General features: G+C 37.2%; 1 protein-coding gene across 2 annotated transcripts; it reads right to left on the bottom strand.

Moving 5' to 3' along the window:
* Window positions 1-8,387: 8,387 nt before the first annotated feature.
* ARL5B (ARF like GTPase 5B) lies at window positions 8,388-25,780 on the bottom strand. 2 transcript variants are annotated; one of them, XM_088160749.1, is made up of 7 exons: window positions 25,562-25,771; window positions 18,008-18,068; window positions 16,705-16,852; window positions 15,027-15,110; window positions 13,249-13,400; window positions 11,302-11,341; window positions 8,388-8,526 (listed from the first exon to the last, which is right to left on the bottom strand). In XM_088160749.1, exons 1-7 carry the CDS (start codon window positions 25,605-25,607, stop codon window positions 8,407-8,409), a joined length of 651 nt encoding a protein of 216 aa, XP_088016875.1. In that variant the 5' UTR covers window positions 25,608-25,771; the 3' UTR covers window positions 8,388-8,406. The 2 variants fall into 2 exon arrangements, with proteins under 2 accessions (XP_088016875.1, XP_014745081.1); XM_014889595.2 differs by lacking the exon at window positions 8,388-8,526 and having other exon boundaries at window positions 9,676-11,341; window positions 25,562-25,780.
* Window positions 25,781-26,032: the final 252 nt, after the last annotated feature.

Consider the following 26,032-nt stretch of genomic DNA (forward strand, 5'->3'; position numbering starts at 1 on the left):
TAGAGGTGTTTCACACTTGTGATACTCAACACCTGTAGTATTCATGGTTTGTAGCAGTTAATATGTTGTTCTTCCAGCTTTTAACTTTCACTGCCTCCAAGATACTCAATCCCAAACCTTGCTTCCAATTTGCAGTTGAAGTCATGGAATTGCATCTAAATCTCTCTCCATGAGAAATGTCTTTCTTTAATACCTTTGTAGAACCTAAGTAGTGTTGTTTTTAAAGCACATTTTGCTGTCATAAGTACATGCATCTAATATTATCTTCAATGGCATTGATATTTTTTATCTTAAAGTCATGATTGAGAAAAGAAACTTGAGGGATGTTTACCATATTATTATTTTCATTAATATAACAAGTCTGAAATGAAAATATCTTTTTACTTCAGTAATTTGAAACCAGACATTTATGTACAGAATATGGTTTGAACCAACCAACCTAAGAGGCCAATTGTTCTATGATGGTACAGAGGCCTCTTCTTTCAGGGAAGCAGTCTATAATTGATGTTGACACTATATTTTGATAGTTTTGATAGGAAAGTTGAGTTGCAAAAATAAGCTGAACTAAAATATAGTTAGATTTACCAAACACATTTAAGACTTTAAATTTTAAAACCCCAATTATGCTGGATTGACACGAAGAACAGAAGGGAGGACTGGTGCAGGTGGGAAGAATTTAAGATATATTTTCTGTATTTGCACAAGTGTCAAGATACTAAACACTATTTTATATTGAGGAAACTGTTCACACGAAAAATGTATGGAATACAAAGACTGGTTACTTCAGAATGCCATTTATAGTTATAACACTTGATGCTATTGAGATAGTCCAATTTATTAAGCTTATCTACAGCACCATTGAAATATGCAAATCTTGAAAGAGAAACTCAAAATCTTCTAAACTGATGCTTCACTTAGAAGTTTGGGAAGGAAAGGAGAGAAAGAAACCACAGGAAAAAAAGCCAAACATTCAGAGAACAACAAAGAACAGAACAAAAATTAGAGCTGTGTCCAGTTCTATGTCTGTGCATTATCTATAAAATACCATCCTGTATAGTTTTACTGCGCTTAAATCTTCCCCTTGCATCACACACTCGCCCAGCTCCAATCCCACCCTGATTTCCTTTGATTACAGTATTCTTGTTGGGATGAAAAACCTAAGGATTTAAATAACAGAAACACAGGATCTGTCAACTGGTTGTTGAATTCAAAGTAGTATAGCTAAATTTCATCCCCATGACATTTGATTGTCCTATTATCATGGTATGTGCTTCAGAAATCTGATGCAGAGCAGCAGAAATCACTTTATTTATAAAGAGAATAAAGCACTGAACAGCATGAGAGTTAGCAGATTGACACATAGAATCAGAGTCGATGTGACAGCTCTCCATCGCCAGTTCAGATATCCCAGCGGGTAAATTAAAGGTTTTTCTACACCAAAGAATAAACCTCAGAAAATACTTTAGCTGTCATTGAGCTTAATATTAGGCTATGGAAAAGCTGAGCAAGACCTGTGACAAAAAGGTTTTGTGAGGTTTTTGTTTGTTCCTAAACACCAGGGTTTATATTTTACTTATATTTTTCACATCAAATCCAGAATTTGAATTGAACTGTAGCTTTCAGTGAGCTTTGAGAAATTAGAGCAGATGCTTGTTTTCCTATCACATTTTTGCTTGAAGCTTAAATTTGAAACATTGTCAAGAAAGGTACTTAGGCATTTTTAAATCTTGTTTTAGGCTGTTTTGGGAAGTAAAAACAATTGAGCAGCTTTTGATTATGTTGCCCATTCATCCAAAGCACAATTTACACAGATGAAACTTCTCACTTGCTTAAATGCAAGAGGTTTCCCATGTGTGTGTATTGTGGGGGGAAGGAAGAAGGGACAATTTTTGGTTTGCAAAGGGGTTGCTTCTTTCCTACATCTCATCACCTTGCTTCCTTCAGGAAAAGCCAGGAGAGGATGTTGTTACCACCAACGTTGCCAACGTTGTTATTTCCTTTTGAAGTCACTCAATGGTTGATTCTTGGCCAAATAAGCTTCCTGACTCTCAGTATGGTCATATGAATGCTCAAACCAATGCCCTGGGCACAGAGATGGGACTGTGGCTGAAGAGGACAATGTGGGCAAGCTCAGTGCCCCAGCAAGTGCAGGCCAAGACAATGGGACAAGGCTCAAAGGCTACATTTAAAGTTGGCCTTCCTCCAGTCAAGTACTGACAATAGTGAGCTCCAAATACATCTTCCAGCACCCAGCTGCCACAGGGGTTTTGACTCATGCAAATTTTGATGTTTTCTTGCCTGGGCAGACTCAAGGCATTTTCATTTCACTGTAAGACAGCCAGCATCTCCTTCTAAATAATCTATGGGTAAGGTGTTGGGGCACATGAAGCTAAAAAACTACTCTGAGTTTCTGTTAACAGCTGAAACGTTCCAGAAACGTGAAAGACAAAAAAGAATGTTTAAAGCATCACTTCCATTTCTGGCTACTAGAAGTTGGTTGAGAGAAAGGAAGACAGCCATGGGACATTGCTGGTGCAATCAACTAGCTCTGAAATAGCTTCAGCACACATTGAAATAAACAATGTGAAGAGTAAGTGAAGGTAGAAGGAGCCTCTGACTAAAGACTGAAAAGAAAAACATGGGGTTTAAACTTAATCTAGAAGGAATCTGATTAAAAAATGTGTATGGGAAAAAACTGATCTTCATAATTGTGAAGATTAATTGATCTTGAGTGGGAAATAATACATTTCCCACTCAAGTATCACTAAAGTAGAGATGAAGTTTAGGATCTACAGTGCAACCTATACTATGGCAAACATAACAAAATTCCAGAGCAGGAAAGGGAAGCACAACTTGCAGAGGTTATCACTGGAGTTAAACAAGACAAAAAGCTGCACAGAACACTAAATTTTACGGTAGATTTACAAAGTAAGAATATGCACATAACTTAAAAATAAAATAATAAGAGGCTCCATGATTTCCCAAGCAAATGCAAACATTAGCAGGGTATAAACAGCATGAACAGGACTGGAAACAGCATTATTCCCATACTGGAAAGAATGAACAACACAGCACCACAAAGTCAATGGGCTATCAATTTTAAAGAAGGCAGAACGATAACCTCAAATTGGACACAGATTGGTGTGATCAGGACACTGTAATTGTTACTTTTGAGAGAAAAGCTTCAGGAAAAAAGATGAAATTCAAATCCTGTAATAAAGATTTTGTTTCCAACCAAGAACTTTATGAAATAAACGAACAGGAAACTAAAATGAGGGAAAAGGTACAATTTATACAATTACCAAAGGGGAGGACAAATATCTCAAATAGAGTAAAAGATTTGTCATGATCTGTGTCTCTTCACTGGGGAGCCCAAAACAGCTGTGTGAAGAGTTTGAGGCTGCTCCTCAGGGAACATCCTGAGAAAGCATCTACTTTATGTTCCTTGGGCACAGAGAGCAGGTGAGGTTTTATTCTGTGGGACATGCCAGCTGAACTTGGGACATCTGAAACAAAACCAAGGAAGAACCTTGCTACTGGTATCTGAACCATTGCACCAGTCTTTTACTGATTCCCGATGCAGTTCAGCACTGCCTGTTTGATCCCACAGAAATTGTCTCTACTTCATCAGGATTGCATCCACGATGAAACACGGCTTCCAGGGATGCTCCATACATATACAAAGATGGTACAACTTTTTAACTACTCCATTTATCAAACAATGCCATTTTACAGTCAATGTTTTTTCAAAAAACCACAAAACTTCCATTATCAGATTCCACCCCCCAGAAAGTGACAGTGGGTAGCTAACTATCACTTGAAAGTGAAGTACATATATCCATTGGATAAGTACTACTTCAGTGCATTAATTTCTTTAATATCTGAGTTTTTAAGAAGAGTTAATAGGACTTTTATTTAAAGAAACATTATTTTGCTCTCAGAATTTTTATACAACAACTTTCGATGTGTTTGGAATGCCAGTACCACCCAAACAGTGATGGCATTGAGGACACAGTGAGGGGATAATTGACCTTGTCAGCTAAAAGCAGTCTTCCTTGGAACATTTAACTCATAGATGCAGTCAATTACCTTCAGGTAATGCCTGCTTCAGGGGTTTTATTGCTCTGTTCCTTTGAAATTAACTAGATTTACTACCCAAGTTAGATCTATTTTGCCTGAAATTCCAAAAACATTTTAGCATAATTTTAGCAATATTAAAATTCTATCCAATTCTAGTCCTAGGCTTTAAAAACAAAGCCTCTGACATCTGTGTTTCAGAACAATCAAATATTTATGAATCTCCCAAGTATTTTTGTCCATAACCCTGAATTCATTGCTATTCATGTAGATTAGATTTTTAGGATCAATAGATAAATTTTTACTTCTTGCATTGTAAGTGTACTGGACAAATTGTCTTTATACCTCATAATTGGTGGGGAAAGTCTTTGGTTTAAATCAGAATTCCTGGCAGAGTAAAAACAGGGCATAGCAGTGTGCTGTGGTTCATGTCACCAATATGGTCTCTGCCCAGGAATCTTAGAGTTTGCATTCAATGCTGAGAAATCTCAGCTGACACTTCATCAATAGAACTAGAAGAGGATATTTGGAATACAAAGCCCGTGGCTCACACATGGTACCTCTGTCTAGTACTTGTTCAGCACAACTAAAATCTCAAAAATCTTTTTTTTTCACAAAGGAAACACAGAACAAGGCAAACAGGTTCACATGGTTTGCCTTCAGAAAAAAGTATTTTTGCTCCTTATTTCAACTCATATGTAGTTAACCCTTTTTACTTTCCTTAACCTTTTTTAAAATTTTCCCTTTTTTTTTTCAATTTGGGAAAAAATGGTAAATCTATACTTAATCTAGAAGAAAGTCTTGACTGCACAGAAGAGCAAATCAAACCAGCAATTGAATTAAAAAGGTACTGAACTTAATTGCTTATTACCAAGACATAAACAATTCATTTTAATGAAAGATCCCATTTTCACTGCAGCTAAAAAACAAAAGCAAAACCGTAAAAAGATTCAGAAGAAGCAAAGAAACTTTCCACACTTGCAGAGAATCAGTGTACGGAATTACAAGCAGTCCAATATTTTTTCATTAACTCCTAATTAGATAGTTCTATAAAGAAGAATGAGTACTGTTGGATTATGCATCCTACTGCAATTCCCCAGACACCTCCTGTATTGTTTACTTTCACAGAAGCAATAGGATTTAATTCTACAGTAATTACTTACCAATTTTCCTCCAGAACAGAAGTACATTACATTTCCTACTAAACAGAAAATGGAATCTAGCAAGTAGCTGCTGGCTTGCAACTTACTGATAAAAGAGCGAAGGGAAAATATTTTAAGAGGTTGTATTTATCTTTGAAAGGTGCTGAATCCAAAGCAACTGTTGGATGGGAAAGCAGTGCTAAGAACTGAGAGCTCAGGCCTCTGTAGGATCAATATGAATCTTGTTCAATACTCACTGGACAGACTACAGTGTCTATGTACATCAGTTTTCCATTACATATGAGAAATTTTTATATATACATATATATATACCTTTCAAACAAATCAAGTCATGCCTATTTTCCCACAAGTTTGAACATTAATCTTTCAATTGGCTTCTTCAGCTTCTAATTGTAGCATATTCAACTGAAACCAACACCAAATGTCTAGCAATGTTATTTTCAAAAAAAGCATTCAAAGTTTTTTCCCAACACTGGGCTATTGCTGGTGGTTGAAGACACCTTGTTGCCAAACTTTCAAGGTTCACCAAAAAGTCTTTTTTCAACGAGATTAGAATAGCAAAGCTCCAAGCCTAAACTAGTGAACTACTCTACAGAAGGGAATAAAACCTCAAAGGGAATATGGGATAATGGAAAAATGAAAAGCAATCAAGTGATTCAGTGAAAAAACTGCTTTAAAAGTGCAGCCTTGAAAAATGAGGAACCAGAAACCAGAGCTTTGTTGAGAAAAGTAATAGTTTTCTTAAAACTGTCAAAGATTTTGACCAGTTTTAGCCACCCACCAAAATTTTAAGTCACTATCAGTATTAGCATGTTTTCTGAAATTTTTTGAAGAACTCACTAGACATTTTTTCCCAACAGTGCCTTTTAATTAATTTAATTCTAAAATGTCAGTGAATCTGAAATTTACATCTGAAAATTTCAATTAATACATCCACTGAGGTTTATCTTGGTACACTTCATTTCAGCTCCCAGTGACTTCACAGTCATTTCAGGAGAGGAGTGCAGTGAGACCAAAGTCATCTCTGGAGGCAGACCCCCCTCATTCTTTGTGGATGCAGCAAGTGCACGGTGTGCTCTGTGTAGGGCTTTGGAGACGGCTTCTGTGGGCTGAACAACCCACACAGAAGGTGCACTCATACATTCAGGGTGTGGGGATCTCCAGGTCAGCTTTCTTGAAAGCCTGTCAGTACAGCTATCTGAGTGGCTTTGGGAACAGAATGGGGAGTACAGGTAAGCTAGGTCATGGCTGCTCCCACCTGGCCCACCAGATATCCAAATTTTTTTCAACTAAATTCTTTGGTACAACTTGTACATACAGATTAACTTTTGCTTCTAGTAAAAGATGAGCTGCCAAAATAGGCAGTGAGTTTCCAGAAGTTCTTGCTCATTGCTTCAGTACAGAATATGCTTAGAAGATACAAGAAATTATGGTCTTACAGACTTTACTCCCTCCTGAGATGCCCCAACACTTTTCACCATTTGTTTTCTTGTTCAGCATGGAGGATGAGCCCTTTGAGACCATACAAGTCAATTCCACCTGTAATGAAGACTGGCCAGCAGTTATTTTCAATGTGGACATAAAAAAGAAGTGCTAATTATTAGACAATACTCTTGTCAACAGTTACAGTAATAATGTAAATAACCTTTTAAAACACTGCATAAAGAGAAATATACAAATATGACATACATTTTATCAACTGCACAAGAAACAACATGGGCAATGAAAGCCTGTTGGTGGTACTGCCCACTGCAACCGTTGCTATTTTGAGCATTACTTACACTACAGATTATCTAAATCTTGCAACAGGACTACTATTTTACTTGAATTTAGCCTTCATGTGCAGTAGTATATAGTAAAGACTACAAATCATCATCAAAGCAAAACACATTGCAAGGTGACAGTTCAGATGTTCCAGATCCTTGCAATTTCTGAGGAGTAGCAGTGCAGGAGCAACTGTCATCAACCAAAGTTCAAAAAAAAAATCAAGCATGTCATGGGCAACAGACAAAAGTTATTATTAAAATGAAACATGCCAGGAAGTCTATTCATTCTTTTTGTGGTCTACATTTGCAGTTGCAGCAACAATAGAAGGTTTGGAATATTATTCTAACCATAAAGAATTAAGACAAAATGCCTTTAAACTACAGAACAGTTCCAAATTTTTTAAAACCTCACTGTAATCTTTTTTCCCACCGAAGATGTGATCCAACTTTCCTCTCCTTTATGCTGTCCCCATTATACCTAAGTGTGATCCCCACAGTTCAGCTACTGGTACACAGCCCCTTCATTTACCGAGGCATTTTACGTCTTTCACATAGATGTCGAAGAACACACTAAATAAATAAAGCAGGTAAGGCACTGTTAAACTGATCCTTTCCTGCCATCTAGGGGACACAAACTGGTGTGCAACTGGAAGCAAGTCTTCAGTTACATTGAGGAAAATGTTCTGTATGAAATGTGTATCTACCCAGCCAAACAAACATCAACTGAACCGAGGAGTAGCACACCTAGCAAGAAACAAACCTAACACAAAGCTGCATTCTCCTGCCTGCAGGGTGGGCACACACACTGTGTGAACAGCATGCAGCTTTTCTAGTGCACTGTCCCCTATGAAGCAAAATATAGAATCACTCAATGCTGAAAGATCATCAAGGTAATTTTAGAGGAAGTTGAAGGTTGTTCTCATCCTGCTCTCCTCACTGTTGCCTTACAGGCTCTTTTGCAAGGCAGACTCTACAAAAAGAAAGAGCAAGCTCAGCTAAATGCTAAGCATAGTCAAATGTACACACAAAGGTCCATACAAGTTTTTTCCAGTCTTTTGTTTGGATTTGTTTTGTTCTTACTGTGAAAGGGAACAGTCCTCTAAAATAAACACCCTTCACTAGAACAAACAAAGACCCACGCTTCCCATGGCTGAAACGATGTGACAGTCTCTTTAGGATCAAAGCTGGAGCTCCTCGGAGATGAAAGGAAGCAGGTGTCCAGCCAAGATGTTCTGAACTGATGAACTGGCTACAGCTGCATATGATGGAGGCCCCCATTCTGCCCCAGTGAATAGACTGGAGATGAAATGAAAGTGACAAGGCTACACTGCTGCAATACCTCTAAACCACAGAGTACTCACAAACAAAAACCCCATCTAACTTCACGGAACAACTCAATTTTATTTTGCTGACAAATATTTTGAGCAGCTGTGCCCAAGTCCTCTTCGCCTTACTGAGACAAGTGTGTCTAAGGAGCTGGAAAAAATCCCTGCTTTGGGGATACTGAACCTCTTTGCCACCTAGACAAAAAATAAAAAAAATAAACAAATAAAAAGCCATGTGCCAACCCATTTACAGCAGTACAATATAAATGTGCACAGGACACCATAATTTCTTGAATTTAAGGTGATGAACATTGTTCTTTGTGAACAGCATATTAAACACAGAATACTTTCAAAGTGCAAAACTACCGGCAACATATTTACTACATTCAAATTAGCAAACATAATGCAGTATTTGGAAATGCAAAGACACACACAGTATTCTAAGGCAACCCTTAAAAAATATTTTGATCAAATAACTTTTAGTTTAGGTTCTGACGTTATTAAAAATAGGCTCCCCAAAATTCCATACCAAGCTATTTTCCCCTCAAAAATAATAATAGTAAAAAAAAATCACAGCAATAGTGCTGTGAACAAACCAATATTATCAACGGAAAACTGTTGCAGAAAATGAAGCTGTTAGGTGATAAAAATCATAGCATTTGTCAGGAATGTTTTATTCTGTAAAGATACTCAAAGATCTTAAGTGATACGAAATTAAAAGAAAACGTCCATTATTCTGATATTCTAATGTCTACAACCAGACCATTTCCTCCTATTCAAACTTATATGTATTATCTCGGGTAATTTAGTAATTTAGGAATCAAACTATAGCTTTACAAACGGTTTTAGTATGAAAGCATTAAATACAAAATCACACCTTTTTCAAAAAAAACCCCCAAACAACCAAAGGACTATACATCCAGCTAGTGCTCTTTGTAAGTATTCAGGATTACATTCTGAATTACATCATTTCAGTCGGCAATTTAGATTTATTTTCAGGTTTATTTTTAAGTCACCAAACAAGACACATCATGCATACCATCTTTTTTTTTCCTTTATAATTTGCTTCCCTAAGAGCACAACGTATCTTATTTTCACACATTAAACAGCTGAACGTCACAGCAAGCAGCTTTAATATCAGATTTTAACCTTGCTTTGCATTCATTTTTTTTTCTTTATGCACTACTTTTCACAGATTTTAATTATTTTCTGAACATTTTGACTTGACACTCAATGTAGTCCTAAATGCGACTTTTGCTAACTGGCAATAACACACAACTTCATTCAACCATACTCACTGTTTCCACATGTATTCAAAATCTTTCCAACAATTATGACAACATATTTGCTGATATTTTAAAAATTTCTTTACGTTTTATTTAAATAAAATGGAAGCAAATTGAAATTTACAAAGCTTAAAATTTTATTAAAGAAAACTCAGTGTGCTTAAATTTTCAAAACAAGATTTAACAAAAACATTTTGTCATCAAAGGCCTACAGTCAGTTTGTAAAACGGTTCTGGTAACCAAACTCCATGTGGCTTTTAGGCATGCTCAAGTGCAGAACGGTGCTTCTGGAAGACCTGCCAAGCATTTAGATAGGCTGGGTACCTGACTGCTACTGGGACTTTGTGAGGAATTGAGTGTCCACTATTGGTTTTGTTTGTTGGGTTTTTTCTAATCCTCATGTGGGGATTTTTGGGGCAATTGGTGGTAAGGTTTATTTGATGCTTAATGGTCTCAATTAACTCATCTTTAGATTATCTTTACATTTAACTTAATTTCCTTCAAATTGAATTAACCGTTACTGGGTCACTATTTCACCACCTGTTTTCCACATTTGAGGTGAAGGAAGCTAACTCAAACACTGTCAAAGCTCTCTGCTTGTACAAATAAGACCAAAAACAAAAATGAAGGCAAAATATTTTCTCTTTAACAGAATCTGAAAACATGTATGATAGTAGGTAAATAAGTGTCAAGATTACCTTCACTCTGAAGTTTATAGATACAGCACCATGGTTTTGTTTTGTTTATAAATCTGGCTTCCCTTTTTGATTATGTACTCGTTTAGGAAACAGCATTCTCATTAAAAGGTGACGAAGGCTCATGTATACAGAATTTAAAACTTTAGCAGAATACAGCAAGTCTACACATGACACTGGCCGCTGGGATTCCAAATTTAATTACCCATTTATCTTTGAAAAGGTATTTAAGTTCTAAATGACGACACCAGCACTTAGTACTAATATTTTTATGCACTGTACAGAGATGTATCTTCAAGTAGAAGAATATAAGAATGTCCTAGAACTACATACCAGAGAAACTCAGACTGAAACAGATTTCTTTTAAGGCAGAAGTTCAATTGTGTATCAGATTAAAAGCCACCACAATATTAACTATAACTAGTTCATTAACCATTTAAAAATTTGCATTCATAACTATTAATTCTCGTGCTGACTAGAACTCTACTAATGTTCCAGGAAGTCCAGCTGGAGATATGGTTATCCTTTGAGGTTAAAGCTATGGCAGAGTAAAGTTAGCCTAAACACTACTTTTAATTATTAAATAAAATGTGCTCATTTATGTTAGTAAGTTATACAACTATTTAGAAAGAGAAAATATGAAATATTGACAATGATAAAACAGATTTTAAAAAGCTATCATTGAAAAAGTTAGAATTCATATTCAGAGGAATTTCAATGCTTAAAACCAGATTCATATATGTTCATCCAGTTGAAGATTAGTGTATTAAAAAAAGTTAAGAAAATACTTTTGTGTTTCAGTTCAGCTGCACTTGATTCAAGCACAGCTTAGAGGTTGGCTGATATAAATTAAACATCGGTCACTGCCGCAGCAGCCAAAAGTACAGAAAAATGTACATGTTCACAGGATAAATAGAAGTCTCTTCTTTTGGAGGAATTAAAAAAAGAAAAAAAAAAAAAAAAAAGAAAAAAGAAAAAAGCTATCTCACTCCAATACGGGAGGTCATCCACTCCAAGCCTTGGCATAATCTGAAAGATAAGAGATGTTATAATTGGTACAAGTTCTATTCCAGCATCTTGAAGGTACTTTCTACTTGCTTTTATGTGTAAAAACAGCTACTTAAAATAAATCAAATCAACTGCAAATGGGATTGAAAGCTGAACAGAGTAAACAGTGTTTTAAACTAAGTCTACTTAGGCTTTAGTGACATGAAAATGGTCATGCATTCTATCTTATGGAAGCTTGGCAGTACTTCTATTATTTTTCTTTGTAACCCAAAAGACACTATCCTTAAATACTTACACACAAGCACATGGAAACAAAAAAGTTTTTCTTTTTCTACAGAAAGCTAGACCTTTACATACTAATACTAAAAGATAAAGGGCAGATTATCCAGACAGAATTGTTTCATGAAAAGACAGTACATCAAGAATTCTAAAATTACATTACAAAATTAAAAGTTTACATTGAATACTAAGACTGCATGGGATCTAATCTGCTTCCTAATCTACATCTCCATTTAAAAGTCTTCCATTTTAGAAGACAGACTTTCCTTTGATTTTCTAGGGATCTAGTTACCTAGTTTATACCCCTTTGAGCTTTACCTTTGCACAGTAAATCAGGGTGTGAGCTTCACTCACACCAGGCTGATCTCCCCAGATTCTTGTCAGATCTTCCCAAGAAAGACTCAGCTCAGCAATCTAACTCTGGAAATGTTTTTTCTAAGTTGATCTCACTGCTGTCATAGCTGAAGGTATTTTAAATATTCATCACTTTTTGTTTTACGATACAAGAAGCAGCCTAGGACGACCACTATTTCTAAACTAAACCTCATATTTATTAATTATTACTTTCCTTCAAATGTCAACTTGGCTGAAGATCCTAGTTAGTACATAACCTGTGTATTCAAAAGTGACTTCAGCAAAACTGGTAGAAGGAAAGTAGAGTTAACTCTCAGAACAAAACAATACACCCACCCCATGAAAAAGCCCCCATTTTGTTCTCACTAACATGTTCCACCCTAAGGAAGTTAATGCCACTATTCACTCTACAAGACACCTCTATGACATTAGACAATAATTCATGCTAGAAAGTGAGGTAGATGTTCTCCCTTCCCACATACTCAGTTGGATTCACTATTTTTGATGTCAGAAGACCACATTATTGTAAAGCTTTTACAATACAGATGAAAAAAAAAAACCCTCTAAATATCACACATTACAAGACTGCTTTAAAAATCTAGAAGAAAAATTAGTACACTTCACACCATACAAGCAAGATATTATCCAACTTGTTAAACGGAATCCAAAAATGTTTTTCGATATTTACAGACTAAGGATCTAAGACCAGCCCAGCTTTCCATTTTAGCAATTGTTGCCATAAGGTACACAGTTTTCAAAATTAGCTACATTACCCAGATATAGACAAAAAGTTTAATATTGGTAACAATTTTGTTTTATGACAGATCTATGTAACTTTTCATCAAAACTATGTTTCAATGCTAATCAAAAAAACCCAACCAACCAAAAAACCCAAAACCACTTCAAGCCCCCAGCTTAGAAGCTTCCTGTAGTTTAGAATATAAAGGAAGAAAACAGTAGCTTATTTCTTTAAATACAGAAACACACAAGAGTAAGAGAGTAGCACAGAGAGAGTAGACAGCTATGTCAACAGCTACATACTTAGGTGGAGGGGTGGTGTCTGGTTTTTGGTTTGGGATTTTGAACAACAAATGGAAGACTTAAATACAAATTTGGAGTTTGAGCTATGAAAAAACCCACGAGGTTCAATTAATAAAATGAGAAGTTCAAAATGTCCCTCTGACTGCAAAGTTCAGAAAATTTGAACTTTCAGAAAACCCACTTTGGTGTCAGCAGGCTTCTAACTCAGTATTCTCATTTTCCAGGAATTGCCATAGTAAGCAGTAAGCACTGACCCTTCTCCTGTCAAAGCACAGCAGGACTGGATGTGCCACGGGTGATCCTTTATGGAGCTGAGGGTGAGGTATGCAGAGATCTCAGCAGCCGTCATGCAGCCTTTCATGTCCTGCTTGTTCGCAAAGATGAGAACCGCAGCCTTCCGTAAATCCTGGGAATGATTCAGAGTCCTCAGAACGGTTATCACACAGAACTAAAAGGCTGTTGTGCTAACTTCATTTGTTAAAAGAACTGTATGCAAGCTCATCTACAATTACACTGGAGCATGGAATTTTAGCCATCTTACTACACTAAACATTCATTACAGTAAGGCTGAGAAAACTAATTTATTCTGAAGTGCTCACCACCACAGAGAATGAAATTGTAATGTATTATATAAGTACCCTTTTGGTGTTGACCACATGCTTGTACATAACTAATGAAAGTCTTGTCAAAATAGATTTTATAATGCTCCAAATCATTCAGCCAGTGTAATTATTTCTGGTTAAACATTCCAAGTCCTACAATAAATACTATTCAAATGGAAAAGCCTACTAGATATCAGTCCCTTGAAATTGCTTTTAACTTCATTAAAGAAGTTTCATATTGATTAAAGCAGTAATAATTTAAGAAAGCTTTCAGAATTCCTGTAAGTTTAACCCTAGTGTTCCAAAAAGGGAGCTCTAACAATGATGATTCAGCTTTAATAACTAATAAAAATTGTTTTGTTTCAGCATGGAATTTAGCATTCCAAATAGCAATGACATAAGAACTAGAATGTATGGCTTTAAAAGTGCAGAAGGGTAAACAAATCTAATACTCAGGAAGCTGGCAGTTGCAACTAAAAGTGTTCAATACATTCAAATGGATATTAAATTTTGAGACTATTTTTCCACCCAGAGAAAAAAACCCTGAAGACAACAAAGCTTTATGATCTACAGCTGAAAATTCAACCCTACAAGTAGTCCAGTCTAGGCCTACTAATTGATTTCAAGAGATGGTAGATCACAATTTCTTAATAGTTTGAGACTGGAAACTAAAAAACTACATGGGAAAATTTTGTCACAAGAAGTAATTTTCCACTCTTTTTGGTAGTGAATTTACTCCTTACTATTAGACCCAAACTACAATTAATATTAAACAGTAAAGCAAAAGCTCACTTATGTGAAACACCAGTCTCTCAGAGAACTGTACTAAATCCTTTTCTTTCAAAAACGAAGGAAAAGATTTAGATTTAAAACAACCTTAATTCAGCTTCAGAGTGATCACAAAAGATTTTTACACACTTTACCTAAGCCAATGTACAAGTCAATTAATGATGTTTGAGTGAGTTTATCCAATGCTGAGCAGTCCCCAGGATAATACATAATAAAAATACAAATAAATAATTCTGAAGGAAAATTACCAGAAATTAATTGTTCCATAGTATGATATACGCTCCTTAATTTTAAGGAACAGGATTAAAGTAAACAAAAAAAGTAGGCAACTCCATTAAATAGTCAGGGCAAAGGACAATAATACCTGGTTACATTAATATGAAAAATAGTGTATTTCACAAGTTCGACATTTGCAAAGTAAAGACTGACTTGATTACAATCAAGCAAGTCCTATTAGAAGGGTGCGTTATAATAATTTTTCTGCTTATTTATAACTTACATCATTTTAAAATGGGATCAACTTGAATGCACACTTATTATCGATTTTTTTTTTCTGATGGTATTATTTTTGTTAACACAGGAAACACGAAATGTTATTTCACTGTTCTCAACAAAACTATTATCCCAACTCCCCACCATACCTCATGAGCCAGCATTCTATAAAGTTCTTCTTTTGTAATAGAAAGTCGCTCTCTATCAATGCTGTCAACAACCAGAATGATGAACTAGGGAAAAACACCAATAGTATAGCATGTAAATACAAATTACAGAAAGCACAGTTTCAAGAGACCATTACCACAAGTCTTCTTACAGAAGACATACACTTTCAGAGGACACTAGAAAAGAAAAAGTGACAAAAGAGAGAAAAGAGAGACAGTGGCAAAAAAAGGAGAATTAGAAATCACTGCTGTAATTCTCCAACAGATTTGACAAATCACTTTGCCTTATAAAATTAAAGGGATTCATCAGCCATTGAAAATGACCACAAAGTATGAAAACCTAAGTCAATTTAATGCTGCTATGACTTTGAGATGCCTGGCAGATGAGGAGGAACAGTAATGGAATTATTCATATGAGGGAGGCTAGGATTAGCATAGTAAACAGATCTCTTTTCTTCCTCAACTGTTTCCAGCAGACAAAGCTTCTAAGTAAAGGGAAAGTTCTTCTTTCCAAGTACTACAAGGCACTGGATTTCAAATATACAAAGAACATCCCGAAAGTATCAGAAAAATACTATATGCATCTCTCCAAATTGCAAAATCAAACATACTCAAGGGATAAATGCCAAGAACTTATTGCTCTATACCAGATAATGCTGGCAGAAGTCTCTTTATCTTCATGTGTTTCTTAGATGTAGCTGCACTTTTCCAGATAAAACAAAAAATTAGTCTAAAATACCAAAGCCGAAGGTTGAGATGTCATTATCAGGCTTACAGTAGATATAGGACAGATCATTGATCTCAGCTCTCTCCAAGAGATAGGAAAAGATATAAAAAAAGGAGGAGATAAAAAAGCTAATGTTACAGGAGGATGGAACACTTATACAATTAGAAGTATCTACAAGAGGTCTCTGCTTTTAGTAGCAATGGTAAGAAATTAAGTCTAGAATATTTTACATCAAGGTAGATGTCTCAAGAAGAGTTCTCAGTGATTATAGGTGCCTTTTTGTATTGATAACCTCTTAGCCTCAAAAGACTGTCATAAAAAACAAAACCCCACAAAAATCAACTGTTGCTGAATTCTACTCCAACCTTTCCAGCAACAGCAGCTTGCCAATACCTCATGAGTAGTGCACAGCAAGACTTTCCTTCCTCCTCTGGATAAAAGTTACGAGCTGATGAGCTTTTTAAATACTGCTGCCTAGGTTTAGAAAAGTTTCATTCCTTATCTTAATTATCATTATTTCAAAATTATTCAGACTGGATGTACAGAAGCCCAGATGACCAATGCAAATCATTACAAAGTTTGAAAATTACATTTCAAAATTTTCTTCATAATCTACTTTAAAAAGCAAGCAAAAAATCTGATCTAAAATGTATTTAATTATCATTTGATTGCCTAGGAAAAATCTGACTTCACAGTTTAATAGCATAGATCAAACAACATTAGTGTAAAGTAGACAGAAAAAATACTTCAAATATTACCAGAAAGATGACTGCATACCAGAGATACCTCACACTTTTTAAACTTATTCTTCCTCATTAAAATGTAAAAACAGTGCAGCTGCAATCTTTACAAAAGTCTAGCAATATTCCTAATAAATACATATAATTTCGAACAAACTTATTCGATTTGCAGATTTCAAAGAACTTCTCATACCTCTGTGTTTGAATAATAGGTATTCCACGATGACCGTAATGATTCTTGTCCTCCAATATCCCACATTAAGAAATGAGTGTTTTTCACCACTATTTCTTCTACATTGCTTCCTATGGTTGGAGAAGTATGAACTACTTCATTCATTAAGCTAAAGGAAACAATATCACACCACAAAGACCAGTCAGCAAAATGCACAAGACTTGTTACAGCTCAGTTATAACAAAACTTTTGTAGAAAAAGTAAATATGTGTAAAATGACGTAAAAGAATAAAAAATTAGACATATTTAATAAAAGCTATACATTTGAACTTTAGAAAGCAGTGACTGTAGTCATGCTTAAAGAAATCAGCAATGAAAAACAAGCACATAAAAGGCATAACAAATGGATAAGCATCTGTGTTTTAGGACTATCTTTCTAAAGGACATTGACAGACTCTTAAAATGCACTTGTTTTAAAGTAGGATCTAAAGATCCTAAATACAAAACCACTAAACTGTGCAAAATATAAATCAGAATATAATTTTATCAAAGCACTAGACTTAGTAACTAGATATTAAATCCCAAAGGACTGTTTGGCTGCTTAGCTGAAAATGTCTCTGTTCCACCTCTAAGCTTGCTCAAAATGTTTATGAATACATAAACATACATACATACATAGTATGCTTTTGAAAAACATACTATGCTGCTTTGATATCCAAATACAAGGATATTAATTTATCTATATCCTCCTCCTTTTCCACAAATACAATAGTAATCGTGGTCCTGACAATACTCTTGAATTTATTATGGATATTCTTTAATGCTGCCAAGATTTGGGTGCAATAATGCTCTTGAAAATGAGTAAGGTAGAACATAGGCAAGCTAGAATGTTATTTTTATGAATTCACCATCACAAATTTTAGACACTGGAATTGAGAAACATTTAGAAATATTTTTTGACTTTTGCAGAGTGGCTAGAATTTCCCTTAATTTAAAAATTGTGTTCTTTTCTGCAGTTAGTGGCAACAGGATTATTTCTATGCATACAAATTCAAACAGGTTTTCATGGGAAAAAGATTTGCACTTCACTTTGGGCTTGGATGTACGAATTTGTTGTTCAATTTACAGTCCAGTTTTAAAGCACAGCAGTTCCTTTGCTTATCCTTTAAATATTTACTCTTTTGAGAACAACTCGTATCATTAAGGTACAAAGTGTGATCTAGAGCCCTGGAGATTCCACCAGGTTATAAAGCTGAATTTTCAAAGATTAAACAGTCACAAATAATAAAATGCAAACAGAAAAACAATTAGTTCATATACTTACAACTGGTAAAGAATAGTAGTCTTTCCAGCATTATCAAGTCCCACTATGATTACTTTATGCTCTGCATATTAAAAAAAAAAAAAAGAAAAAAGGAAAAAAAAAGACAAAAATAAATTAGAGAAAACAACAATAATTATAATTCTGGTTAATCACTCTCCTTTATTGAAGAAAGTAACTGCTTGTTTTTCTTATTTCAATACTTCACCACAGATTAGTGGAGACTTCAGGACAGAAAAAAAAAAGCCAAACAAGGTCTCGTCTTCACTTGAGACTCCAGTCTCAGGAAATGTCAGCACTGCACATCTAATAAAGGTTTGGTTACTAATGATTACTTTATCTATAATATCTAGTTTTAGAAAGAAAAGTACAATTAAAAATATAATCCATAGCAGTGTATCACCTTAAGAATACCAACAAATACCCTAAGACTGTAAAATATATTACCCTAACATTCAAGGATCAATAATAAACCTTTGTTAAGGTGCCATCATTATTCACACAGTAAAACCTAAGAGGAAACTGTATTTTGAATAGGCCACAGACTCTAACTCTGCAACTTCTGAACTGAAAAGCCACAGAATAATAGAATGGCCAAGGCTGCAAGACACTTCTGGAGGTCACCTGGTCAAACCTCTTTGCCCAAGCAGGCCCACAGAGCCAGAAGCCTAGACAGCCACTGGCCCATGCCCAGATGGGTTTTTAATATATCCAAGATGGAAACTCCACAGCCTGGGTCATTGCCCAGTCATCCTCACAGTGAAAAAGTGTTTGCTGATGTTCAGAGAGAACGTTTGTATTTCAGTTTGTGCCCACTGCCCAGTCCAGTAATTGGGCACCACTAACACAAGTCTGGCTCTGCTCTCTTTGCACCTCCTTTTCCCATACGTGAAATCACCCTTGCAGCCCATCACTGGACTGTTCCCAGTACGTCCATGACTCTCTTGTACTGAGGAGTCCAGAACTGGACACAGTACTCCAGGTGAGGTCTCATCAGTGCTGAGCAGAAAGAAAACATCATGTGCCCCAACCTGCTGTGAAGTCCAGCACACAGAAGTCATCTTGCAATTCCTGCAATACTGTTTTTTCCAGGCACAGGGGAGACAAAACAGAAATCAACCAACCAACCAAAACTAGTAAAAAAGTCCTCCAGAATTTATATGCTTCTTTGTAAATAATCTCTCTCAGAATTTCAAATCCGGTAGTACCACTTAGAATGGTGGTTCTTTTGTGTGAAGATGAGTGAAATGACATGTGTGAAGTTACAACATACTGATCCAATTACTAACAAAAAAAGCTAACTACTTGAGAGTGAAGAATTTGCAAATGGATTCATAAAAACTCTGTGAATAAGCTCAATTTTAAAGAGATAACATTTATAATTCTAGGGCACTTATTTCAAAGCAAAACATGGTTCACAGTTTAAAGATTTCCTACAGGCTACCACATTTGATCTACAGGATCAAGTAAGTTACTAGATCAGAAGATCTATCGCAAGTATCAAATTGATGATTTTTTCACCAAAAGTGGGTGGTTTAAGGAAAAATAGAAGTGTTTTGGTTAAAAATCCATATATATATAGTAACTTAGATCTTTTTACACTGAATATTATTATAATAAAGTGTTTTCTTGTTTAGAACTTTCGTAAGTTTTGCTATGCAATAGGGTCATAACAGATGGTAAAATGTATTTCCTTGTGCCAGTTCCCCTACTACTGCATCCTGTCAACATATTCTAAGGAAAGAACATTTCCTGGCTGTAAATGTAGGAGTACTTTTAGCCCCACTAGCAGCAGCATCAGTAATTAATAACCTTTCCCAGTACATAAATAGTATGAAATCCTCTCTACTTTCAATGCCAATAATTCATGCCTAGTAGTTGGACTGTCCATCTCTTTTTCAAATTTAGTTAAATTTAAAGATCTTTCAAAGGTCAACAAAGAAATACTCTCCCGTTGTTTTCAAACCAGATGTGGTGTCAACTATTGCCAGGAAGAAGATGATTCTACTTTTGCAGCATTCTCTTTAAGTTATTTTCAAGAAAGAAAAGAAATTCCAATCAGGCATTACACTCCTCTCTCACCTGCTTATCAGAACACACCATCTTAGTCGTGAATGATTGGAGTGTTGGATGAAACAACATCACACTACTGTAAGTAATGAAGAAAAAACCTCCATTGAGATGACTGCTTTTGAAAGCCATTGAAGTTGTGAATGGTGCAACACTAACTGGGAAAAAAAGGCACAGCTTATCTGTGTTACTTCATAGTCAAATGGTGTTTCATATAGTGATTGAATAAACACAAACAATTAACAGTCACACAAGTGTTAATTAACAGTGATCTTGGCATGAAAATAGTAAGATGAAATCATGGGTATTTCATACAAGTAGAAGACTCCAGAACCATAGTAATGGAAACTCTTCACTTATAAACAGTATCAAAAGTTGAATTTCTGTCTAGTTTGATGAAAATACAGGAGATTTACACATATATGTGCATTAGAGGAAAAACATGCGAGCTTAAAAACTTCCAAACTGAGACAGAACAGAATTTTTAGCACAACAACTACTTGTTTACAAGAGCAACTAGGAGAAGACAGATGCCACACTTAGGAGGAAGGACAGTTACTGGGTAAATCACAGGCAGTGATTTATTTGTGTTCTGTACTTACAGACTAACCCAAGTTTCTCCCTTTCACTGGCTGGTATTCAAACTCAGTTTAGGTTGTATTCATGAATATCTTCCCAGTCCACCATGTTCTTGGCAAAAGAAGAAGAGAATCCATAGCAAAGTTGAGAGAGCAGAAGAGAAGAGTCTTTATTAATTATGTAGAAAGAGGGAGGGAAGACGGGGAAAGTGGAAGAAGTAGGCATATGCAGGGGAAAAAAGAAAAGACAGTATTAGACTACTCCTTAAAAGAATCCAAGGACTTCTTGGTTTCATCAACCATTTCTAGCACACTGTTTAAAAAAGTTGATATGTAATATGGTTTAAAAATCTCTGGCAGTTTAGTTTTACAAAAACACAGGACAGTGAAGATCATCTTCTTGCAGATGTTAGAAGAAAGACACAATATCTCTTTTCTTCCCTTACTCATCTATATTTCTCTGTGGTAAAAGGGCCCAAAACTGAAGATTCAATTCGCCTTGTCCTGTATTTTGAAACAGTTAAAAATGAAAATAAATAAACTCTAAATACTTTAATGATGAGACTGCTAACATATTTGGAAGAAATGACTACTGAATGGGTACCAATAGCTTTCAGGCTGTGAAACAAAATGCTCATCTGCTTCCAAAGAGCAACAATCCTGGAGACCTCAAAGTTGAAGACAGAATGCAGATAGAATTTTGCTAGAAAGAAGGCAGGAGGAACAGCATAATTCTGGAGGTCAAAGAGGTCTCAATACAAAGACTAATTCTTCACACTAACAGCTAACTTAGTCTTCTCTTAAGCACAAAAGAGCTGCTAAAATATATTTTGTATCCCCAAATTACAAGAAAGTAGAGAAATTGTCAATAACTTTTAGCAGTCAACGGAACCAAAAGCCATCTGGTTTTCCAGATAATGGTCTCTCCTAACCTGACTGGGAACTGTCTAAGTGAAGTAAACTGTGGAGTTAGAGAAGTTCCACCATCTTGAATTAGAGCCTATTATTTTTTTACTTTTCTTAAAGCCATTTTTAATAACTGTAGCAATTATTCAGCGCAACCTGTAAGACGCTGAATAATTACTGTTCCAAAAAAAAGTAAACCCCAGATCTATGAGCTTCTCAAAGAACACTACCACCACATAAAAAAAAATGTATTGATAACAGTCATTTCTCTTTATCAGGGTTGCTGACATTCACTTCTATTTTTAACTCACAGTTTAATTAAGAGCTATCTTGGTAATATTGATGGAGTAAGTCAAGCAAATTTTATTCAGACATGTTAACACAGGTATTAACTTAATGGCGCCACCATTTATCCACACTACTACATGTTGCTTAGAATAATGTGCCACTTGACTACTGAATCATAGCTCCAGTAGGTAATTTTTGAGGTCTGATTTTTTTAAACTTCTAAAAGTAAGTTACTAATAAAAGTAAATTCAACTGAACTTACAACATTTAGTAACTAGACTTTAAACGGCTACAGAGCATATTAAATTAAATTAAACTAAATTAAAGCAATACTTGAGTAATGGTTTTTTGTCAATTAAAAAAAAAAAGGAAAAATTATCAGGAAGCCATTAGAAAGTCATGTAGAAAAATGACAAAAGTCTGTTTTAAAGACAACTGTTTCTTTTATGAGCAAAAGTATTTCTACTTCAGTTCACATCATTCAATTACTACTTGATTGTGAGACAATATATATTGAGAGCTGGAAGACTTAAGCACACCTCATCTCCCATGCTCTACTTGGTAGAACACAGATGAAATTTTCAAATCTTTGCTTAGTTTCACCTTTACCTTTGCCAGTCTCAAGTGCTGCAGACTATCACACAACTCACACCAGCCATGAGAACTGACGCCATGATCCTCACACAGCGGACTCTATTTGCATCTTTAGGATACTCCCTCTGTACGCCAAAATCAATGTGTAAATTACTGTCCTAGTCTGCTCAACAAGCAGCTTCACAGGACAGCCTGTGAATTCTCCAAGGAATCATCAAAGATTTGATGTAACTAGAAAAGCAACCAAAATCAAACCAAAAATTACTATGCTTTATTATTAGTAATGATATTATTTTGAGAAAATGGTTGTGTAGTTGGAGAATAATTTCCCATTAGGTCAAAAATTTATGTTTGAAGCAAATTTTCTAGATTGAAATTTCAATTTTGGCCATGAAATGAAACTCATTTTCTTTTCTGTGGTTACACAGGAAGAAGAGGTAAAAAAAACCAAAACAAAATAAAGCAAAAATGAAACAAATGACAAATCCAGCACTAAACTCAGATCAGAACACACCCTTAAAGTCTCTTATTGAGATAAATGCCAAAGAGTAAATATTTCATGGTATTATCTCATCTATTTAACTGTGAGACTAATTTTTCATTAACCATCTAAGTATATGAATGCATTAGGTTTGCAATGCAATACTTTGATAGTGGAGAGGGCTACACAGCGTTTTCTGTGAAAAATTCCTAGATACTTCTATGTTTATGCAGCCAATGCCATCAGCAACAGGTATAATGGCTCTGGGATAACATGTGGGATAAGATGGGAAAAGGTTATTGCACAGGTGTAGTTATGGACAGAGAAGAGTGAGAATATGTGAGAGAAACAACTCTGCTGACTCCAAGGTCGGTGCAGAAGGAAAGGGAGGAGGTGCTGCAGGTGCCAGAGATCCACTTGCAGCCACAGAGGCCCATGGGGGAGCAGAGATCCACCTGCAGCCCTTGGAGGACCCCATGCTCGAGCAGGTGGATCCCAAAGGCAGCTGTGACCCCACTGGACACTCATGCTGGAGCAGGATCCTGGCAAGAACCTGTGGAGCATGAGTCCACTCTGGAACAGGTCTGCTGGCAGGTTTGTGACCTTGTGGGGGATCCACGCTGGAATGGCCCGTCCAGGAAGGACCGCACCTCGTGAAATAGACTCATGCTGGAACAGCTGGTGAAGAATTGTAGACTTGGGAAGAACACACATTGGAGAAGCCCATGGAGGACTCTCCCATGGGAGATCCCACACTGGAACAGGAGATGCAGACACCCCCATAAGGAAGAAAGACTGGCAGAGACAACATGTGATGAACTGACCACAGCCCCCATTCCCTGTTCCCTTCTGCAGGGAGGTGGTAGAGAACCAAAAATAAAGCTAATCCTGGGAAAAAATGAGGGAGGAGTGGAGGGCAAGTGTTCAGAAGATTTGGTTTCATTTCTCATCAACCTGCTCTGATTTGACTGGTAATGAATTATATTAATTTCAGAAATTGAGTCTGTTCTGTCCATGATGGGAACTGGTGAGCGATCTCTCCCTGTCTTTACCTCAGTCCAGAAGCCTTTTGCTGTGTTTTCCCTCCCCCTGTCCAGCTGAGAAGGAGAGTCATAGAGATGCTCTGGTGGGCATCTGGCATCCAGCCAGGGTCGTTCACAATGAAGAACAACTTTTCTTCCGGGAAATATTATACAATAACCAAGACAATGTGTTTTCCTGAAGATAAATATTTACTTCATAAGCTACTATAGAGTCAAACACTATATGCCACCAGTTATCTCCTTATAGATCTCTTTGGAGCCTTTGGAATACTTCATGGAAGAAAAGGAGTTGCAAATTGCACTGCTTGAGGAAAACAAAAAAGGGTACTTAATATTTTCCTGGAGGATAGGGGAAACATTGAATCTTGCCAAACAGGTTTGACAGTTCAGGAAAATAAGAAATCAGCAAAAAATTCAGAAGACTCTGTTAGAAGACTTCAGGAATGATGTGGTAGGATGGTGTATGCATGAGAAAAATAAATGATCTGAGATTGGATCCCAATCCCATCCCATGAAAGACAGTTTGATACACAGATGTCAATATGCAGACACACAGAGGCTTTGCTCTGGTATCTACAGAATTAGAACAGGTTACGTGCAATCACAGGGACAAAACTATGAAAGTACACCAGGTGCTTCTGCCTCCAAAAACTTGCAACAGAGCATTGCACAAAAAAAGGCTTATCTGCATTTTCAGTAACTTTAAAGTGGAAATGAGGTACACATTTGGAAACTCGATGAGAGAACAATTAATGAACTTATTATTTATGTTTTACCTTGAGGCCCTGAGCTTGGAGCAGGCAAAATTATGTTACTATTAACTATTTGATTTTCTAACCAAAGATAGCTAGGTAAAAAAAAATAATTTAAACAAATAAATTAACAGATAAACCCGATAAACAGATAAAATAATTTTCTACTTTTATGATAACCGTCTGAGGTAAAGGCGGTGGCAGATGCAAGTTCTGGATTCTGGATTAGAACATGAGCCATGATTGTGGGACTGGATGAACTGGGCAGGAGTGTATGGAAAGCGATACTATCCCCTTACGACCTTTTTATTTTTGGCTAGAGAACTGATTTTCTTGGTTCACTAACTGTATTTAACCAGCACCTTTGCCAAAACACAAACAGATCTTTACCTCAAAGGCCCCTACATGTTTGGCGTTCTTCCTTTCCTTTTAATAAAGACTAAAATAACATGATTTTAATAACAGAGCTCGACTTAAAAAGGAGGATCGGCGAAGCCAAGACGGACCGTCATCGTCCATCAAAGCCTCAGGAGTCCCGGCCGCCGGGGATGCCGGGCACGCAGCCCTGAAGGGCTCCCGGGGCACACGACGCGTTTAACGCGGCCGGGGAGGAGCGGAGAGGAGGGACCACCTCGGCAACTCAAACAAAGCGGCCCCGAGCATGAGGAGCCGCGGGACCAGCGCTCACGGCGCGGCACAAATCCCAACTTTTGGCTGGGCGGGCCTTCAGGGGAAGCCTGGCGAGCGGAGCCGGCCCCGAGCCCCCACGGCTGCCCGCGGCCCCCGCAGCCCCGCGGGCTCCACTCGCCGCCCGCCCCGCCGCCTGCTCGGGCCCGCGCGCCCACCTTGGCTACCGAAGAGGCTCCACAGCTTGGCGAAGATTAGGCCCATGCCTGGCCTCGGCTTCCCACCGAGCGCCCGGGGCACTCCGAGCTCACCCAGTCGGCGGCGGCGGCGGAGGTGAAGGATCCCCCAGCTCCCTCGGCGGAGGCTCCCGCAGCGGCCCGGGCAGCGCCGAGCGGCGGGCGGGCACACGGAGGGGCGGGCACGCGGCACGGCCCCGCCCCGCCAACGGCCGCACGGCCCCGCCCCGCCGCTGCGGCGTCATGGCGGCGGCGGCTTCGTGTGTGCGGGGTGGCGGCACGGCAATGAAAGCCCAGGGGTCTGGTGTCGGCACTGTCGGGAGGACGGAGCCGCCCCGCAAGGGACTAATGCCGCCAGGAGCGCTAGGCCTCCGCCGCGGTGGTCGGTGCCTTTGCCGTCCCCGTGTCCGTCAGTCCGGCGGTGCTGTGGCCGCCCCACGGCCTCTGCCGTTG

Source organism: Sturnus vulgaris, chromosome 1 (assembly GCF_052056855.1).
Source record: "Sturnus vulgaris isolate bStuVul1 chromosome 1, bStuVul1.hap1, whole genome shotgun sequence".
In the NCBI taxonomy this organism is placed as follows: domain Eukaryota; kingdom Metazoa; phylum Chordata; class Aves; order Passeriformes; family Sturnidae; genus Sturnus; species Sturnus vulgaris.

What these genes read in the sequence shown, in the direction of transcription:
- ARL5B (XM_088160749.1), bottom strand. Translation starts at nt 25,607, where the DNA reads ATGGGCCTAATCTTCGCCAAGCTGTGGAGCCTCTTCGGTAGCCAAG. An exon ending in ACTACTATTCTTTACCAGTT is followed by an intron (nt 16,853 to 18,007) that starts GTAAGTATATGA and finishes TGTTTCCTTTAG; the next exon opens with CTTAATGAATGAAGTAGTTC. An exon ending in CCTATTATTCAAACACAGAG is followed by an intron (nt 15,111 to 16,704) that starts GTATGAGAAGTT and finishes GTTTTTCCCTAG; the next exon opens with TTCATCATTCTGGTTGTTGA.